This window comes from Physeter macrocephalus, chromosome 4 (genome assembly GCF_002837175.3).
Source record: "Physeter macrocephalus isolate SW-GA chromosome 4, ASM283717v5, whole genome shotgun sequence".
NCBI classification, from domain to species: Eukaryota; Metazoa; Chordata; class Mammalia; order Artiodactyla; family Physeteridae; genus Physeter; species Physeter macrocephalus.
The window spans coordinates 75,787,632-75,808,128 of record NC_041217.1 but is presented as its reverse complement, the minus strand read 5'-3'; the positions used below and the strand labels follow the sequence as shown (position 1 = coordinate 75,808,128).

At 41.5% G+C, this 20,497-nt stretch overlaps 3 protein-coding genes across 3 annotated transcripts; 1 reads left to right on the top strand and 2 right to left on the bottom strand.

Moving 5' to 3' along the window:
* Nucleotides 1-9,775: 9,775 nt before the first annotated feature.
* On the bottom strand, nt 9,776-12,012 carry H2BC21 (H2B clustered histone 21). The gene has a single exon (XM_007114426.4). The coding sequence runs from the start codon at nt 11,960-11,962 to the stop codon at nt 11,582-11,584; it is 381 nt and encodes a 126-aa protein (XP_007114488.1). The 5' UTR covers nt 11,963-12,012; the 3' UTR covers nt 9,776-11,581.
* Nucleotides 12,013-12,246: 234 nt separating this feature from the next.
* On the top strand, nt 12,247-12,699 carry H2AC20 (H2A clustered histone 20). Its single transcript, XM_007114425.2, has one exon. The coding sequence runs from the start codon at nt 12,289-12,291 to the stop codon at nt 12,676-12,678; it is 390 nt and encodes a 129-aa protein (XP_007114487.1). The 5' UTR covers nt 12,247-12,288; the 3' UTR covers nt 12,679-12,699.
* H2AC21 (H2A clustered histone 21) lies at nt 12,678-14,891 on the bottom strand. The gene has a single exon (XM_007114424.3). It carries the CDS (start codon nt 13,230-13,232, stop codon nt 12,840-12,842), a length of 393 nt encoding a protein of 130 aa, XP_007114486.1. The 5' UTR covers nt 13,233-14,891; the 3' UTR covers nt 12,678-12,839.
* Nucleotides 14,892-20,497: the final 5,606 nt, after the last annotated feature.

Below are 20,497 nucleotides of genomic sequence, written 5' to 3'. Positions count from 1 at the left end.
CAGATGAATGGATAAAGAAGATGTGGCACACATATACAATGGAATATTACTCAGCCATAGAAAGGAACAAAATTGAGTTATTTGTAGTGAGGTGGATGGATCCAGAGACTGTCATACAGAGTGAAGTAAATCAGAAAGAGAAAAACAAATATCGTATATTAACGCATATATGTGGAACCTAGAAAAATGGTACAGATGAACCGGTTTGCAGGGCAGAAATAGAGACACAGATGTAGAGAACAAACATATGGACACCAAAGGGGGAAAAGTGGGGGTGGGGGTGGGGATGTGATGAATTGGGAGAATTAAAAAAAAAAAAAAAGAAAGAAAATGAACTAAGCAAAGAAGCAGGTTTTGAAAATATTATTCATGAGTTTGCTTCCATTAAAGCCAGGGGGGAGAAGAAAAGTTTTGCGTTTTACTTTTTTTTTTTTGTATTAGAGTCAGTGTTTCAAGGAAAAGTGATATACACAATAGATACAAATAACATCAATACATGTACTGTAGGGGAGGAAAACTAATTTCCCCCTGACCTTTTGAATTTTTAGGTGAGACCCCCCCATAATAAAATGAGAAATTAACAAGAAAAAAGCAAACAAGTTTACTAACATGTATACCTCATGTATACATTGTAGATACTTAGGAAAAAAATGGGTAACACACCGAGGTGGCTTAGAATTCAGACTTAAATATCTTTCTTAATAGGGAAAGGGGACGGGGTATACAAGCCTCTTAGGGGAGAATAAATGACTTTGAGGAGAAATGAATAGGCCCTAGAAGAATAGATGGGAGGTATGATAGTTTGTGACAAAGTTTGTCTGAGTGTGGTCTCGACTTCTGTTCTCCTATCCTGTGAAGAGTCAATGTTCCCTGGTCAGTGAAACTCTCCGGGGAGGGCATTTATGACAATTGAGTTCCTTTGGAGAATCTGTCCTTAAGCAGATAAAGGGGAGTTCAAAGAAAGTCCCTGCATTTCCTGTTTTTCAAGTGCCTACAGCTCAAAATGATCAATATGCCAAAGTGACATATTCTGGGATGGCATGTTCTATGACCCTTTCAGTACAGTAGAACAGACCTCTCCTGACCTCAACCCCCAGTAAGAAACACATTTTACATGGCCTCCTAGTCACATTCACAAAAGAATATAAATTGCAACAGGTTTCACAAAATGATACTTACTATTTGTGATATACTCTGATATTTTCTCTTCTCTTCTTCTTAAAAAAAGGGAGAAAAAGGTGCTATCAAGTAAACCGATTTCATAACCCCCTAATGATTTACAACCTATAGTTAGAAAAACACTGGCTAGAGGAAACTACAAAGAATAAAGTAAAAATCATCTTAGTTATTCTTTAAAGTCAATATTTCTCTGAACATGCCATCTGAATCTTTCTGTTCTTGCACACATAACCTGATGTCTGTCTTTATGGGAAGGTGATATCCACATGAATAGCAAAAGTGGAAGGCCTATTGTAGTGGATGATAAAGAGAGTGCAGGTTGAGCTCTGTGGGAGCTGAGAGGGAAAGGTCAATTCCAGCTGAACAAACAAGGGAACCCTTCCTGTAGGAGGTGATATTTGAGGTGGGTTCTCAGGAATATTTAGGATGTGAGATATGTTTAGATTGGGAGCTAAGGAAGGTGGTGTAACCCAGGCAGAAGGGAGAGTGAAAACAAAGAATTGTTGTTGGACCACAGGTAGCCTGGACAAAGGGCATTAACGAGAAATGAGCTTTTCATACCGGGGACATCAGTGACCAGTTTTAGGGGCCTCAAGTGCCAAACTATGGAGTGGCTAGGTTTTACTCCATAAACAATGTTGGGAAAAGTCTGTAAGTAAGCAATATACAGAAAAGCAAACACAGAAGCTATCAAACTCATGTAGAGATGCTTGAACTCATTAATAATCAAAGAAATGAAAATGAAAGCAAAGATGAGATATCACTCTACACCAGATAGTCTGGCCAAACTTAGAAAGTTGGATGACCCAAGCGTTGACCTGGAAGTGGTCTCATGGGAGTCCTTATGCCTTGGTGTTGGAAGTCTGAGCCTACCATTCTGGAGGGGAGCCTGGTACTACTTTGTTCAATAAAGAATAAATAGACCCTAGTAATGAGAGTTCTTATCCAAAATATATTCTTACATAGGTCCATAAGGGAAATGCACAATGATGTTTATTTATAACAGCATGTTTGTGATGATGGGGAATTGGGGCAAATGTGGATGTCCGTCAGTGGGAGAGTGGGGGGTAAAATGTGGTGTTTGCACATCCTGGAGTTCAATGCAGCACTTCAGTCAACAGAGTGCATGTTCACAACACAACATGGATAGCAAAAGAGAGATGCAGGTTTTTTGTGGGAGTTGAGAGGGAAAGGCCAATTTTTAACATATACGTTAGAAAGGGGGAAAGTAAAAAATAGAATAAAATATAAAACACAATACCACTTACATGCATTCTGAGAAAGTAGACATTTGCTAGGACTGAGAAAGTAAAAAATCTGTTCTGCCATTCATCAGGCTGCAATGAACATCAAAGAATTAGTCAAAAATTAGCAGCAAACACAAGTCCCAAGGACATGCTGTAGCTATAAAGAGTCAGAATCCCCTTTTTTGAGGGACCGCTGCTTCCTTATTCACTGAGAAACTTTGTTCTCTTAAAAATCGTAGATTATCAGAACTTTTGCTGTGTGAAATCATATCAGTAGGAATGAAATATCCCCCTCCTGCCCAGAGGACCTAAATCACTCTGACACAGAAAAGCAGCCCTGGTTTTCAACCCAGGTACAAAACTTCAAACAAGAGATTTCTAAACACAACATTCCACCTTTATCAATACTTTGTAGTTTCCAAGGAAACAGGACCCTGAATGCACTTGAAAGCCTAGTTCTGATGTCCATCCTTTCACATAGCCCTGCTTTGCTTTAAGCACATCAAAACTCTTATATAGTTTATCCTTCCCCACAGCTTACAATAACTCTATGTTTTTCTTTTGTTGGTGAGACACCTCACAGTTTTTTTGGTGTGTGCTCTCCCTCCTTGAAAACAAGTCAATAAACTGGGCTTGTTAGACTAAGTCTAACTACTAATTTTTTTTCCCTTAGAGTTGATATAACTTATTTCAGCATTCCTAAATTGTTGATTATTTCTAACATTGTTAACTGCTATAAATGCTGCATAAACATCTTGCTTCTTTGACATTAGTGGTGTAGTACAGCGACTAAAAGGAGACTGAATTTTTATCTTGGCTTGGTCACTTGGCTGATAGGATATGACTCTTGCTGATATGGCTGTGTGACTGTGGGCACATTACTTAGCTTCTCTGTGGTTCCATCTCTACATCTGTAGAATGGAAATAATAATACTACCTACCTATAGGGTTATTGTGAGGATAAAATGACTTAATACATGTAAAGTGTTTAAAACATTGTCTGGTACCAAAGAAGAGTATATAAGCAATAGGAACAGAAAAAGCATATGCCATTCTAGTTTAACTTTGCATCTATTTAGTTAATAGTAAAGTATGTTCTGCAGCTTTTTAAAATTTTTGTTTTGAAATAATAATAGATCCACAGGAAGTTGCAAAAATAGTAGAATCCCATGTACCCTTCACTCAGCTTCCCCCAATGGTGACATGATTTAGAGTTGTAGTACAATATCAAAACTAGGATAATGACATTGGCACATTACTGTTAACTAGTCTACAGATCTGAATTACTTTTCACAGTTTCTTTAAACTGCATTCATATGTGTGTGTGTGCATGTAATCCTGTGCAATTTTATTCCATGTATAAATTCTTCTAACCACCACCACAATCAAGATGCAGACCTGTTCAGTCACCTCAGAAGAACTCCGCAATTTACCCCCAACCACCTCCTACCTCACCCCCAGCCCCTGGAAACCACTAACCTGTTCATCTCAGTAGCTTTGCTATTTCGAGAATGCCACATAAGTGGAATATATAGTATGCGAGGATAATTATTTTTAATGCATAGAAAGCAATACACTTTTTGCAGGAACACAAAGAAGCGAAATTAGAATGATTGTCTGAAAGGGAGCAAATAATGAACATAAAAAGGAATAAATAAGAACAGGGGAAATGGTTCTATTAAATGCATACAGCAAATATAGTAAGAGATCCTCAGATTGTTTGTGATTTGCAAATTTTAGAAATAAATTTTCAGTAAAATTCAGGAGCATCAATTTATCCTGCAAGTCTCAGTCAGAATAAAGATTTAAAGGTCAGAATAATCCTCCCAAAAAATACTGCTCCTGACTTGCTCAGTAACCCACACCAACTCTCCCAGGCACGTTCTACACATTGTCTTCTCCACCTGATTTTGTTTCGCTCCGTGACCCAGTCTCCTAGCCTGGCTGAGGACCAAATCTGTAGCCGAAGCCTCATCAGTGAAGTTGACCAGTCAGGAAAATCACTTCAGAGAATACCTTCTTTAAAGTGGATGTTCACAATTTAAAGTGATTGTTTTTTTCACAGGATTGGGACTAGTGGAGTCCCAGCCCCAGAACTGTAGGTCAGCTCATAAATCCCAAGGACTTTTGGAGTTTGTTGTTGTTGTTACTACTGTTTAGGTTATATTAGTGAAGATTTTAAGAACTGTTTTTCACAATTAACTAAAACAAGTTAAGGATCTGCTGTGTGCCAGGCACTAGGATAGGTATCTGAAATACATTATTTTCACCAAAAATATTATCACATCACTCGGGCTTTTTTTATGGCCAATAACCCCACACTGCCCAAATAACTTACTTCTGCTGACAGTGTTTTTAAGTGCACATTGATCAAAAATTCAAATGATATTGAAAGATGTAAGGAAAAAGTAAAAGCCTCCTTCTGGACTAACCAAATTCCTCTCCTGATGAGTAGCCACTATTATTAGCTTTAATATGTGAAATTCCAGAAAAATGTTTTACTTACTTACCAGTGTAGACACACCAATGCAAACACACATATCCTTTTTTACTTATACCAAAAGGGATCCTACCACTTTCTTTTCACCTGCTAATAGATATCTAAGTAGTTTCTATGTGTTTATTATTAAAAATAATACTGCTTTCTCTTAATTCCAGCTAATAAAGGAGAAGTGCTAGAATATTATTTTGCAGCCCCTAGTAATTTAAAGGATCTAAGTATTAAGCATCAATAGGTGTTGTTATCACAAAAAGAGAAGCAATTAGCCATTATGTCCCCTGATATGAATATATATATGTATATATATATACATATATATACATATATATATGTATATATATATGGCACTATCTATGAAGTAGTCTTGCCAGGGAGTGGAAAAGTGAACCTAAATCTAATCAAGCCTCTGATCCAACTACTAATTTACAGGAAATACAGAGACAGAAGATCATGATAAACTACATCAGGAAGTAATTGGCAAAATCTGAATTGGGAAAACTCTACAGGAAAAACAACCCAGTTTCTTCAACAAAGAAATGACAAGAAATAAAGAGATGGATGGGAAACATACATTAGAGTTAAAAGGCATCAACCAACCACTATGTGTAAATTTATTTGGATTCAGATTCAGATAAAGTACTTTTTAAAGATATAGATTAGATTAGATAGGTAGATTAAAATTAAAAATTTGAGCAGTAACTGGATATTTGATAAATTAAGGAACTATTGTTAATTATTTTAGACATGATTTGGTACTACGGTCCTTATCTTTTAGAGACACATAAGGAAATTTTTATGGATTAAATAATATGGTGCCTGGGATCTGCTTCAAAATGACACAGGAACGGGGCTTCCCTGGTGGCGCAGTGGTTGAGAGTCCGCCTGCCAATGCAGGGAATGTGGGTTCGTGCCCCGGTCCCGGAGGATCCCATATGCCGTGGAGCAGCTGGGCCCGTGAGCCATGGCCGCTGAGCGTGCGCGTCCAGAGCCTGTGCTCCGCAATGGGAGAGGCCACAACAGTGAGAGGCCCGCGTACCGCAAAAAAAAAAAAAAAGACACAGGATGGATGGCATTGAGTTGATAATTGGTTTGAGTTGATAATTGGTTTGAGCTGATAATTGACCTTGAGTTGATAATTGTTGAAGTTGGATAAGGGGTACATTGGCATCTGTTTGTGTATATGTTTTAATTTCTCAATTATCAAGAATTAAAAATACATTTTTTAAAAGCTGCTATTTACAATCCCTGCACAAATATCTTAGAGTGATTTGCTAGGGGTTTTTGTTTTGTATTCGTATATGAAAAGAGAATTTTGAAAGTTATTGTGAAATTACCCACTAAAAAGTTTGCACCAAATTCTTCTCTCACTACTAGTGTATGAGAATACCTCATTTCTCTAGCCCAACCAGCTCTGGGTATTGGCAAACCTTTGCATTTAGCCAGTTATGAATCTCACAGTCCCCCTCAGAACCTCATGGTCCCCTCAGAGCATGATGGTGTCTGGCATCAGACTGGATGGCCTGATGAAGCCATTTCCACATTAAGGGAAGCCACTGAAATGAATGGACACTCTTTCGAGGGTCAAGGTGTCATCTGCAGCAGAGGTTGTTTGAACGGGTACAGATGTTTCCACAGTCACGCTGGCCCAGAAGCTAATCGGGTTCTTTAAAGTCCGTTTCCATATGTCTGGGCCAATCCCTCAAGGTCTGGCTCTACCTGCCTACCTCCTCACCCTCTAAATACTACCCATACTAAATTTCTTGCAGTTCCTCCTATATCCCTGAGCTTGCTGTCTTTCACTCTCCTTCAAGTCCTTCTTCAGAGAAGCCTTCCGTAGCCCCATCGGTGTTAAGTTAGGCCTCCCTCCATTACACTCTCTGTATCTGTACTTCTCCCTCCCATCTTAACACGTGTCCCATTTTATTATAGTCTCTTGTATAATATCTATCTTCCCTTCTAGCCACTAAAAGTCCAGGAAGGCAGAAGCCACTCTGTTCCGTTTAACCTTAAACCAGATTGCCTGCTATCTAACAGATACTCAATAAATCACTGAGTGAAAGAATGACTTAATTATATCATACCTAACAATGCTCAGGAGTCAGAGGAGTGGTCCTAGAGAGCCTTTCTTACAGAACTTAATGATATTAATAGATACTTAATAATTATTTATTAAATTAGCAGGTACAGATTTTCAATCCCCCATATTAAATGAATGATTAAACCTAGTCTCCCGAGCCACAGGGACCGTCTTCCAGTTAAGGGTCAGTGTCTGAAACCTGAACAGAGCTGCCCCTCAGGCTTCCTCCCTGTGCCACAACCACTGATTAGACATATTGTGAGCTATGTTAGCCTCCCTTTTAAAGGAGCGGAGCTCCCCAGACCATGCTGTGAGACCGAATATGGTATATGAACTGCTGATAGTTTTACATTTTTTACTCTCATGTTTTTCTTTTGAAGGCCAAACTGAGTCAGCGAGGTAGGCCACTGCCTGTGCTTTAGACGACTACTCTGGCCACAGGACATAAAATGGATTCGAGACGCTCTGAGCCTCGGAGAACAAAAGTGAAACCCTAATACTTTCTCCCACTTGAGTAGAATAAGTATTTGTGTATATGGCTCATCCACCATCTGAGTTCCTTCCCAATTGAAGGCAGAAAGTTTACTGTGCTCATCTGTGGAACGAACACAACACAAAGTTGGAGTGCATTAAAAAGTGGAGGAAGGGGACTTCCCTGGCGGTCCAGTGGTTAAGACTCCACGCTTCCACTGCAGGGGGCGCGGGTTCAATCCCTGGTCGGGGAACTAAAATCCCTCATGCCATGTGGGCGCAGCCAAAAAAAAGAAAAAAAACTGGAGGAAGGACTGGGAACAACACAACTATCGATCAACAAGTAACTGAATTACCAATTGTGGCTATACAATGATGTACTACTCAGCAATAAAAAGGAATGAACTACTGATACATGCACCTAAATATATATGAATCTCAAAACAATTATGCTGAGTGAAAGAAGCCATATACAAATGATACATTGTATGATACAAACTACCTATAATGACATAAAGCAAACCAGTGGTTGCTTGAGGGCAGGGATGGGGCCAAAGGAGGACATTGGTAAAGGGAGCAGGGGGGAAGAATTATAAAGGGGCACTAGGAAACCCTTTTACGGGTGGTGGTGGATGGATATGTCCATTATTTTGATTGTACTCAAGTTCTCATAGGTATATATGTATGTCTAAACTTAAAGTATATTTTAAACATGTACAGTTTATTGTATGCCAATTATACCTCAGTAAAGTTTTTTTTGTTTTTGTTTGTTTGTTCAAAGAAGAGATGAGGGTGGTAGAGAAATTAGTTGAGAGGTGTCATTTAAGGTGGAAGATTATGGCCCTGGCTTGAAAGAAAGCTCTGGCCAAGCCAGAAAGAAGGGGCAGTCCAGTCTAGCCCTGAGAAAGAGCAAACGGGTTTAGGTGAAGGTGACTAGACCATGTTAACTAGAGCAGAAATCCTGTATAGCAGTAGGAGATAGAGCTGTGGAAGAAGGAAGAGGCAGATTATGGAGGGCCTTGAATATCAAGCTTTTTAAAAGTGTGCATTGGGTTGTAGTTCCACCATTTACTTCCTAAACAATCCTGGACAAGTTATTTAATTTTTCTGAAATTCAATCTCCTTTACCTATAAAATAAGGATGGAACCCATCTTAAGTGGTGGCTGTGAAGAGTAAATGAGGCAATGCTTGTAAACCACTTAGCAGAGGACAAGGTAAATATTTATGTGCTCAAGAAGTAGAAGCAATTATTATTATAACAAGTATTGTTATTAACTCCAACTTAAGCAAATGTATACAGATGTTTGAGAAGGAGAAAGATCAAAGAGGTTCTTTAGGAGGATAAATCTCACCATCACTAATCACCTCCCTTCCAGAGTTAAAATACCAAACTCTAAAACCTCCTTCCCCTTTCTCACTCTGTAACTTCCTTCCTAGTAAACACCATGCCCAGGAGGAGCCCACGGTCAGTAACCAAAGCTCTCGCACATTAGTAAAAGTATTTCAGCCGGTGAGCCCTACAACTATGGGGACAAATTAAACTGAGCTGAACTATGGTCTCTGGAATGGAGAATGAGAGCACCCCACCTAAGACTTTCAGCCACCACCACCAGCATAGACTTATATCCAGGGTGCATGCTGAAAATAAAGCAGGTGGTATTTCTTTTTATTTTAATTTTAAAGCATAAATATTTCCCCCCAAATCCAGGTTTTCGGAGAGGGATCTTACTTTCTCAAGTCCGTTCAACATTGAACTAAGAGTTTATTCTCTGGAGAGTTTCAGAGAAGAAGACTTTCTGTGCCTCAGTTTCCTCATCTGTAAAATGGGACATAATAATGGTAACTATTTCATAAGGTTCTTGTGAGGATTAAGTGAGTCAATATGTGTAAAGGACCTAGAACATCGTCTGGCATACAGTAAGTACTCTGCAGGTGTTATCTAAACTTTCTTAAGGACTTTATTTCTTCTATCTTGTTTATAGTGCTTCTTGTTTGTGATGATTTTTGTTTGGTTTTGTGTTCATGTATTTTTCAATTACTGAGCATTAACAGCGTCCTCATAACAGGCTATTTCAGCCCCAGTGCACTTCTGGAGTAGAAGTAAGTTTGGTTGATGGTTTATAAATATTCATCTTCCAAGTCAGAGGCACTCAGCTTTTCCACAGACCCAGTAGTGGTTGTATCTGTTCGTTTCATTTAGTTAAAAACTATTTTGCAGATACAATAATCCAGCCAAGCTTTTAAATTAACTGGTAACTTTATTAATAACAATAGCATCTACACACATCTGAAAACACACATGTAAGAAACATAAGATTTATTCAGTCTCTGATAATGTCTGGAGTCCATTTGGATTCATGAAACCCCTGCAATTAACTCCAGGACCCCTTATCCAAAAGCAGAGTTGAATAACTCATCCGACCATCAGTGTCTTTATCAGCAAAATCAAGGCTTGGACAGAAAGATTCAACATTCTGTAATTACAGGAAGTAAAACTGAAATACAATTGTCCTCGCATCTGAGGATACAAAGGTGGACAAGGTTAGCTGCATGACCAGTGGACCAATCACTTTGCTTCTCTCAATCTCGTTTTTAAAGGGATATTAATCTTGTCTATTGTATAGGGTCTCCTGTAAAGCAAATGAGATGGTGAACATAAATTAAAAGCTCATCTCCGTGAGGAACAAAGGATCAGGATGGAAGGAGGATGTCATAAATAGAGAAAGGAAAAGGATTTCCAGTGACCAATGCTCTGAATTTAATGAAAATCCAAGAGATTAGGCCAAACTGAGAAGCATAAAGGAGGGACAAAACTGCCACCTCCCCCTTAGCACAAAAAAAAAAAAGAAAAGAAAAAAATCTTAACAGAGTCCTCCTCTCAGCTGTTGCCCTGAGCTGACCACGGACAGACTTGGGGAAGGAGCTCCAAAAACATTTCCATTTTCATCACGTCTTCACATGCATCTAATGAAAATGAACCTCACCCATCCATCCACGGAAGCGATTAAAAAAAGGAGTGGGACAGAAAAATTAATTCAACAAATATTAATTCAATAAGTATTGAAGTGTCCACTGTGTGCCCAGTACTGGTTGGCACTGACGATATAGAGGAAAACCAGACCAGCAAAGTTTCTGTTAAGGGCTTGGGGAGAAAGACCGTAAACAAGAATATAAACGAACAAGACAATTTCTGACAGCTGCTAGGAGGAAGATAAAGTAGAGTGAGGGCCCAGGACAGGCAAGAAGGAGAGGCGCAAACTCCTGAGTGGATGACTTGGGAAGGTTTCTGAGAGGTGACGTTTGAGCCCAGACTAAAATGACTAGTGCCTTACAGTTACTTGAGGCCGAAACATTCCAAGATAAGAGAATCAAATGCAAAAATGATCCACAAACCAAAAAATAACAGAGATTTCAAAGCACCAAAGTGAGCGGTGGAAACCAGAATCTATGAATTCTGGAGCGGCGCGAGATTTTGAATATTCATGTCGTCCAATCAGGGAAAGGCTGAGACCAGGCAGCGCGGGTTCCGTCCTAAATACCCCGAACTACTGGTATCCACAGGAGGTCACGTCGCAGGGCATAACTGGTGACTGGGCACCCAAGCAGCTGCCAAACTCTCGGGAGAATTCTTCAGGGCTGTGATGCACTGTTCGCAGGACCTGGGCTTACTTATGTCCTGAGGTCCTTTCTTAAATGAGGATGGCCGAAATCACTCACTTCGGTTTAGAACACCGATGAAACGTACCCAACCGAGCCACCAAGACACAGTCTACGAACAGAGGATGGGAAGGAGCAGAGTCTCAACATCCTAATTTAGAACTGACTCATAAGAAAACTAAGCAGCACAGTGAGGGGTTAAGACTCGGCCTAGATTCAAAAGCAAAGCCAGTCACGCGCCAGGAACCTCAAGTCATAAGAGCCTAAAAAGCTACGTGTGCCATTTGCCATTACTTTTATCCAACTACTGCAACTTACTTTGTGAGAAGAGACAAAGAAAACAAGTGAACAAAGCTCTTGTCTGGTGATTAGGTGGGTGGCTCTGAAAAGAGCCTTTGGAAAGTCAAGCGGCCCGGCGACTTGTGCGAGCTCCGCGTCCCGGCAGGGACTCACTTGGAGCTGGTGTACTTGGTGACCGCCTTGGTGCCCTCGGACACGGCGTGCTTGGCCAGCTCGCCGGGCAGCAGCAGGCGCACTGCCGTCTGGATCTCCCGGGACGTGATGGTCGAGCGCTTGTTGTAATGCGCCAGGCGCGACGCCTCGCCCGCGATGCGCTCGAAGATGTCGTTGACAAACGAGTTCATGATACCCATGGCCTTGGACGAGATGCCGGTGTCCGGGTGCACCTGTTTCAGCACTTTGTACACGTAGATGGAATAACTCTCCTTGCGACTGCGCTTGCGCTTTTTGCCGTCCTTCTTCTGAGCTTTGGTGACAGCTTTCTTCGAGCCCTTCTTGGGCGCGGGAGCGGATTTTGCCGGCTCAGGCATTGTAGAATACAACACCCGTTAGCAAAGAAAAGTAGTATGAGAAGGGGCGGGCCTGATCCTTTTATAACCACCGTATGCAAATTAAGGCTCCAAAAGTCTTACGTTTCCATTGGGCCATGTAGAGACGTTGCGTTATCAGTAATAGCTACGTAACAACACCAACTCTTGACCTTATTGGCCATTTCTGGAGCCAATTTAGGACCAATGAAAAATTCGTTCCTGACCCCACCCCTAGGAAAGCTTATAAAGGCTTTCCAATTGCTGATCTTTCAATCCTGTTTGTTGCGAAAATCTGAGCTCTAGGCCTTGTAGCATTATTTTCAATTATGTCTGGCCGCGGAAAGCAAGGAGGCAAGGCCCGCGCTAAGGCAAAGTCGCGCTCGTCCCGCGCAGGTCTACAGTTCCCGGTGGGGCGAGTGCACCGTCTGCTGCGCAAAGGCAACTACGCCGAGCGGGTGGGGGCCGGCGCGCCCGTCTACATGGCGGCAGTCCTCGAGTACCTGACCGCCGAAATTCTGGAGCTGGCGGGCAACGCGGCCCGAGACAACAAGAAGACGCGCATCATTCCTCGTCACCTGCAGCTAGCCATTCGTAATGATGAGGAGCTGAACAAGCTGTTGGGCAAAGTCACCATCGCCCAGGGCGGCGTTTTGCCCAACATCCAGGCCGTTCTATTACCAAAGAAAACCGAAAGCCACAAAGCCAAAAGCAAATAAATCCAGACAAAGTAAACCAAAGACCAAAGGCTCTTTTTAGAGCCACCCAAGTTTTCAAAAAAAGAGCTAATGCGCTGTTTCGTGATCAGCCCTTCATTTGACACTTTGGTGGCTCTTAAAAGAGCCTTTGGGGTGAGTGGGGTTGGTGTCAAGCCTCCTAATTACTTATTCTTGCCAGGCTTGTGACTCTCCGTTTTCTTGGGCAATAAGACTGCCTGGATATTGGGCAAGACGCCGCCCTGGGCAATTGTGACACCCCCGAGTAACTTGTTGAGCTCTTCATCATTTCTCACGGCTAGTTGCAAATGGCGAGGGATGATGCGTGTCTTCTTATTGTCTCGGGCCGCGTTGCCGGCCAGCTCCAGGATTTCCGCTGTCAGGTACTCCAGCACGGCCGCCAGGTACACTGGCGCGCCGGCCCCCACTCGCTCGGCGTAGTTGCCTTTGCGCAGCAGGCGGTGCACTCGCCCCACGGGGAACTGAAGGCCAGCGCGGGATGAGCGCGACTTGGCCTTGGCCCGAGCTTTGCCTCCCTGCTTTCCGCGTCCTGACATTATGACTAAAAATGCAGTTACAGCTTCTTTTTCAAAGAGAAGGATGTGGCAAGGATAACCAATTTGATGTAATTTATAAGAGCTACCGGGAGGGGTGAAGCGAAGTGGTTTGATTGGCTAAAAGCTGAGTCCGATCGAACAGCCAATAGGAAAGCGGAAAGCAGGCTCTTCGTTTGCATCTTGTACTACGAGGAAATGACGGCCTTGGTAAGTACCTACCAATCGCTGTGAGCCACATTAAAGCCCCTTATTTGCATGCCAGGATTTTTAAAGCGAAGGCTTTCAAACAACACGCTGTTTTGTTTTTTATTGAGTGGCAATTTTTTTCCAGCTTAAGAGTGGTAGGTTTTTTTTTCACCAAGGGAAATCCCAAGAAGGACCCAAAAGGACTGAAGAGAGCCTCCGGCAGATGCAAAGTTACTCCCACTCAAGAGTACCGAATTCTGAAGCTGATTACCCCCTTGAGCCCTAAATTACCCTCCAAGTCCCTCCCTTTCTGGCTCGTCAAAAGCTAAACTTCCTTGAAGAATATAGTACTACTAAGGCCTCCCCCTTTCAATTTACTCGTTGCCTGCGGTGTGGCTTAGCCCCATGCCACCCGCCACTGCTCCTCGGACTCCAGTTTGACAGAGGGCTAGCATAGAATTAGTCATCCTCCTCTTTACCTCCCGGCGGCGTCCAAAACCGCCTTGAACCTGAAGGCGGCTTTCCCTTGGCTTTCAAAATGTCGCCCTTTGTCTTTCCTCATCCTGCTTGTGTTCCTTTGCCCCCATTTTTTTTTTTTTACCTATTTATTTATTTAATTTTATTTCTCCCCACCCCCACCTCTCAACTCTGGCAACACCAAATTCCTCTGCGCGTCTTTAAATCCCGGTGTCCAGCTGGGCTCTGCCTCCCTACTCGCCCCTCCCCCACACTCCTCCATTCTTCACTCTTGCCGAAGAGTCTTACCCAACTCCATGCTTTCAACTAACACCCGAATTTGTTTCAGAAGCTCAGACCCATATACGTAACTGCTGACTGGATACTTCAACCTGTTTGTCCCAATAACTCGACCTATCCAAAAGCAAACTCATCCAAACACCCCCCCCCCACCCTCCTCTCTTTGCTGTCTTTACCTGAATGGCACCAAGAATCTTCCAGGTACCTAAGCCAGAATCCACTGTTCCCTGCATCTCAATAGCATATGCAGTGTTACTTCTTTAACTTCAGCCTTTTCCTCCATGATCCTCTTGTTTGCCTCTCTTAGACTTCAGCAACAGCCCCTAGAGACTCCTTTGTGTAATCCTCCACCTACCTTCTATAGAAATTTTTCCTGAAAGTTCCATTTCTTTCTCCTCAGCTTCCCATCCCTGGGAGTTCTACATCCCCACCCCATTTTCACCCTTTCCTGAATATCCCATAAAGCTGAAACCGCTGAAATGCGTCTGGGGGCTCCGAGGAGCTTCAGTTCTTTATGTCTCAGCGCAGAAAGAATTCAGGGAGAGGCAAAGCGACAGATAAGTGATTTATTAGAATAGGACACTTGTGAGAGTTCTCAAGCGGCTGGGTGAGAGGGTGCCGTGCTCCGAGAACTTAGTGGGCTACAGTTTTATAATCAAAGGAAAAGTGGGGAGGGGGAAAAGACCACCTTCTTCCTCATTCTTGAGTAGACGTCAAACTTCCAGCATCAGCTCCTCCTCCACGTGCGGGGGGAGGGAGGGAGGTACTTGGTCAAGTCGGGACTGTCATGGTGCAATGGAAATGAGCAAAAAGGAGCTCATTTACTAAAAATGGTAAATCATCTCAGGTTTCAGTATAATGTCACCCTTTCCTTATATTTTTTGTTTTTAGTGTGTGCAGAGAAGCATGCCCTTGGAATCAGCTTACTGAGCTCACTGGGCAGGATGTGGGTCTCATGCCACCATTGTTTTATTGTTTTGGGGCATGTCTCATGCTTCTGTTGCATAGTTTTGTTGCTATGCAGGCCTGCTTGATTGAGTCATCATTAACTTAGAGTGGTCTCCCATACCTTTTTCTTTACTTACAATCCCCTAGTGGGATTAACTATTTAATTACCTACTTTGTCCCTTCACTATGTCCCTATCAAAGACAGGAGGTAGAATGCTATAGAGAAAAGAATAGACTTAAATTTTTCTCCTTGAGCTCTTTTCTAGTGTTCCTCTTTTATCCTCACCCTTGTTCAACTGACATTTATTGAGTACATGCTACCTATCAGGCAGTGGGTATACAGATAATTGAGACTAGTACAAAGAGGTCTGTAATGAGATGCCTCTAGAAAATGGAGGAAATCTGGTGAACTCTGTAAGTTAAAATTAGTTAACGTCAGCTATCTATAGAGCTTACCCCTGGTAAGATGCTGGTATAGATTTGTGAAACACCCAAGTACAGTCAAAAGTAATGGGAGTGTTTCCTCAATAGTAGAATGCAACTGAAGATAATTCTAGCCAAACTGATTATAGTATTTCAGAAGATGCACATGTTTATAGAAAGATATGGTCCACATACCATCTAAATGGGGCAATTACAGTAGGACTGTGTTGTGCTTCTCTAACCCTAAGAGTATGTGTCTGCTAGACACAAAGGTTTAGGCTATTATAGAAGGTTCCCTGGTGAAAGCATCAACTTGTTCTCATAGACTGGGTGAAATGTTTCTGAAGACTGTCCAACCCTCTTAGCTCAGGTTCTGCTCTCAATTAACAACTTTCCAATTATTCTACTTTAGGATAAAAATATGAGACTGAGAAGGGGAGAACCAGTATGGGAAGATATATCTATCACTAGAAGTTAATTAATTTGCATTCTGACCTATTCATCAATTTCTTGTGTATTTTGTTAGTGTAACTCTCTCCCCAAGAAGCCAATCAGCTCTGGAAGTTCTAATAGTGTCAACTTTTCAGCCCTACAGAGCACAGAACAAAATACAGTAGTAGGGACCCCACGACAACTCTGGTACCCTTCGAGGCCCTGCTTGAGGGGCCAGCTGACCTCCTGATCTCTTTTTTACTTCTATCACAGTGACCCTGTGCTGTTAGGAAGGGTAAAGGGAAAAGAGATTATATTAAACCCCATTATGAGATAAGCCCTATGTTAGGGGCTACCTGTGAAGTAGATATACAGTCATACCTCGGTACCAGGACCCCCAGTGGATACTAAAATCCAAGGATGTTCAAGTCCCTAATATAAAATGGTGTAGTATTTGCATATAACCTAAGCACATCCTCCCAGATGAAGTATCTCTAGATTACTTTTAATACCTAATACAATGTAAATGTTATGTAAATAGTTGTAAATACAATGTAAAACTATGTAAATAGTTGCTAGGGCAGGGCAAATTCAAGTTTTGCTTTTTGGGGACTTTCCGGATTTTTTTTTTAGAATATTTTCCATCTACGGTTGGTTGAATCCTCAGATTCAGAACCCATGGACACTGAAGGATGACTGTAATTGTTTCACAGATAAGGAAACCAAGGCTCAGAGGCGTTTAAGCACTTGCTGAAGGTCACACAGCCACTTACAAAGACATGATTAGAACCAAGGTCTGCCTGACTCAAAGACTGTGCTCTTCATCCCAACAAGCACACTACTTCACTAACTAGATTATGGGTTTCATGAAGTCACTTAACTTACCCAGCCTCGCTTCCTCCCTCTGTTACAGAGAGAGGGAGAGCTGGAGAGCAGGAGAGTTAGAGAGTGAGAGTGAGAAAGCATGAGAGAGGGATGGAATTAGACTTAATACTTTAAATTCCATCTAGCTATAAAACCTTATTAGATAAGTCCAGATAGGCCAATATCCTACAAATTTTATCAGGTTCAGTTACTATCTATTGCTCCCCAGACCTCCCTTCCCAGCATTCTTACCAGAGCTATTAAAATATATAACAGAGCAGGCCATTTGTAAAAGTCATACACCATCAGAAACAGGCTGGATTTTATCTCCTTTAACACCTCTGGGAATTTTAACCAAAAGCAACTGAGTTCCTAACCAGGCAATCTAGTTAATCAAACATTTAAGGCATTCTGGGTCCATTCTATCATTCCAACCATACTTCTCTCCCTTCCCCTTTTCTTCCACCTTTCCTCAACTCCACCCCCAGCCCCCTCCGTACTGAGCTGCACATCATTCATAAGATGAGCAAGGCCTTTCCACAGCTCCCTGCCATTGCACATAATGTTGCCCTTGGCTAGAATGCTTTCAGCCTCCTCTGGACCTGCAAAATCCTCCTCATCCTTCCAGTTTCCACCCAGATATCACCTCCTCTTTCATGAAGCTTCCCTACTGTCACACACACAGCCTCAGTGTACCCACATCTCTTTGCTCATATCCTGCTGATAGCATTTAAGCACTCTGCCCTGTGTTTTGACCTTGGTCTCACTTCCTTTCTGTGACCACTTCAAGGGAGAGACCATGTCTTCTTCACCTTTAAATCAGGAGTCCTTTATTCCTTCTACCTGGCTCTTAGTAGGGTAATTAAATGTTTTTTGCATAAACAAATAAAACTATACTCTTAGAGAATTAGCATCTTCTTCTCTAAAATATTTCTCTTTAGTCAACAAACCACTCTCCAAATGCTAGCTAGCTATCAACAGTAGACTGTGGTAGCCAGAGTGACAGAAAATATAACAGAAGCTCATCAATTAAATAAAAATCATATACCCTACCATAATAGAGTTGTTAGAATAAATGAGAATTAAATATAAAGAACCTAGTACAGAGATGGAACCTGAGACGCCCAAATGCTGGATTAGGAGGCAGATAGCTTAATGGTTAAGAGCTCAAATTCTGCAGCCTGACTCTCTGGGTTTGTTTACCAGATCTGTGACCATAGGTAAATTACTTACCTAACCTCTAAGGGTCTCTGCTTCCTCAATGGTAAAGCGAGATTAATAACAGTAGCTACTTCATGGACTTGTTGCAAGAATTAAAAGAGTTCATAAATGTAAAACATTTAGCATAGTACCTGTCACCAACAAAGCAGGGGCATCTCAAAAATTTGAACGAATTTGCCATTTCAGAAATAAACATTGAGTTTATCCTATGACCACTCCTGGATATACACCAAACAGAAAAGAATGTACATACAAGGATGTAGTATATTCATATACTGCAATACCACACAATGAAAATGAACAAATTACTGCCACACACACGGATGAATCTCACAGACAATGTTGAGCAAAAGACAAACACAAATGTATTCATACTATGTGATTCTATTTATAAGAAGCTCAAAAACAGGCAAAACTAATCTATGGTGCTAGAGGTTAGAATAATGATTAACTGTGGCAGGGTGGTACTGACTTCCCTGGGAGCCTTCCAAGGTGCTAGAAAGTTTCTGTATCTTGATATGGTGTATTCCCATGTAAAATTAAGCTGTATGCTTAAAAAGTGTGCATTTCTTACGTGTAAATTATACATCAGTAGGGACAAATTAATTTTTTAATGAACAAATACTGAAGTAATCATCATAGGAAAAAGATGAATACTTTGTTGGGCATCTTACTCCTCACATTACAGATTAGTGTTTATTAGTTTTCATTTTGTTTTCTTTAATTAGACATGAGGCGGCCACCATAATGTCTCAGTGCTTAAAGCCTCTAAGACTCTTAATCTGTCCACGACAAACCTTCACTAAATAGTAAATATTGTCATGACTATGTTTTTGTTAGAAACAAAGACACTAAACTTGCCCTAGGGAGCTTGCAATTTACAAAGCTTTCATTTATTTTTGCAACAGGAATAATAATGTCGGCCCTCTCTATTCACATACTAGATCACTATCCATCCGGTACATTTTACGGAACACCCAAGTATGCCAACAGTGAGCCTGGCATAACACATGCAGTGAATACATTGCCTCTGGCCAGATCTCTTTCCACATGATTGGTTTCCTCTAGTCATTCAAATCTCTGTTTAAATGTCCCCTCCACAGCAAGGCCTTCTCTGACCACAGCCTCCCACCATTCCTCACCACTGTCACTGGATTAGCAAATTACAAGGCCATCACCAAAAACAAGTCCTTCTTAGATATTCCATCTCTTTAACAGCACTCCAGTTGATTTACTTCTCTCTAGCCTGTCTCCTGCCTTCACTCAGATTATCTTTCACCAGACTACTGCCAAAGGCTTTTCTCCTCTTCTCCCTGCTTCCACTCTTCCCATTCCCTTAATACATTCCTCATACACTAGCCAGTGATCTTCTAATAGAAAATCTGATTCTTTTCTCACTTTATTCTTTTTCCCAGGTGATTTCACTCCCCTCACCCACTTCCCCGCCTTCCCCCCGCCCACGATCTCATTTCATCTTCAACGGCTCTTGCTTCACATGCGCTTCTCAGATGCTAAAACTAGTAGACAAAACTCAATGAAAAACAGAATAGTACATAGACTCAAAGAATCTCCTACAACTACAAAGGGAAAAAGAAAAATTTTACAATAGAGAAACCTGAGAGATACCACCATAATCAATTAATCAGAATTATCATTAACAATGAGGGCTTCCCTGGTGGCGCAGTGGTTGAGAATCCACCTGCCGATGCAGGGGACACAGGTTCGTGCCCCAGTCCGGGAAGATCCCACATGCCACGGAGCAGCTGGGCCCTTGAGCCATGGCCGCTGAGCCTGTGCGTCCGGAGCCTGTGCTCTGCAACGGGAGAGGCCACAACAGTGAGAGGCCCGCGTACCCCCGCGTACCACAAAAACAAAAAAAAACAATGAGACAAATTGAATTATATGCCCCCTATATGCTTCAGTGAGAGGATTCAATATCACTTCTGCAGTTTTCCTGCCAAAAATGTATATCCTAAATCTGAATCAGAGTGAAACATTTGACAAACCCAAGTTGAGGGATATTTAACAAAATAAATGGTCTGTACTCCTCAAAAATGTCAAAGTCGTGAAAGACAAAAAGACGAATGAACTATTCCAGATTAATGGAGACCAAAGAGACATAACAACTGAATATAGCATGTGATCCTAGATTGGATCCTGGCCCAGAATTTTTTTTTTTCATTTTATATAAAGGACATTGTGGGACAATTGGCAAATTTTGCGTAAGATCTATAGATTATAGTACTGTATCAATGTTAATTTCCAGAATTTGACAATTACATTGTGGTTATGTGAGAAAACGTCTTTTTTTTTTTTTTTTTTTTTTTACTAAATACATATTAGCAAATATATATTAGAGCTCTTCAGAGAAATAGAACAATAGGATATATATGAAGAGGGCAAGAGCAAACAAATGAGAGAGAGAGAGAGAAAAA

Excerpts from the sequence above, each read along its gene's own strand:
- H2BC21 (XM_007114426.4), bottom strand. The coding sequence starts at position 11,962 with ATGCCTGAGCCGGCAAAATCCGCTCCCGCGCCCAAGAAGGGCTCGAAG.
- H2AC20 (XM_007114425.2), top strand. The coding sequence starts at position 12,289 with ATGTCTGGCCGCGGAAAGCAAGGAGGCAAGGCCCGCGCTAAGGCAAAG.
- H2AC21 (XM_007114424.3), bottom strand. The coding sequence starts at position 13,232 with ATGTCAGGACGCGGAAAGCAGGGAGGCAAAGCTCGGGCCAAGGCCAAG.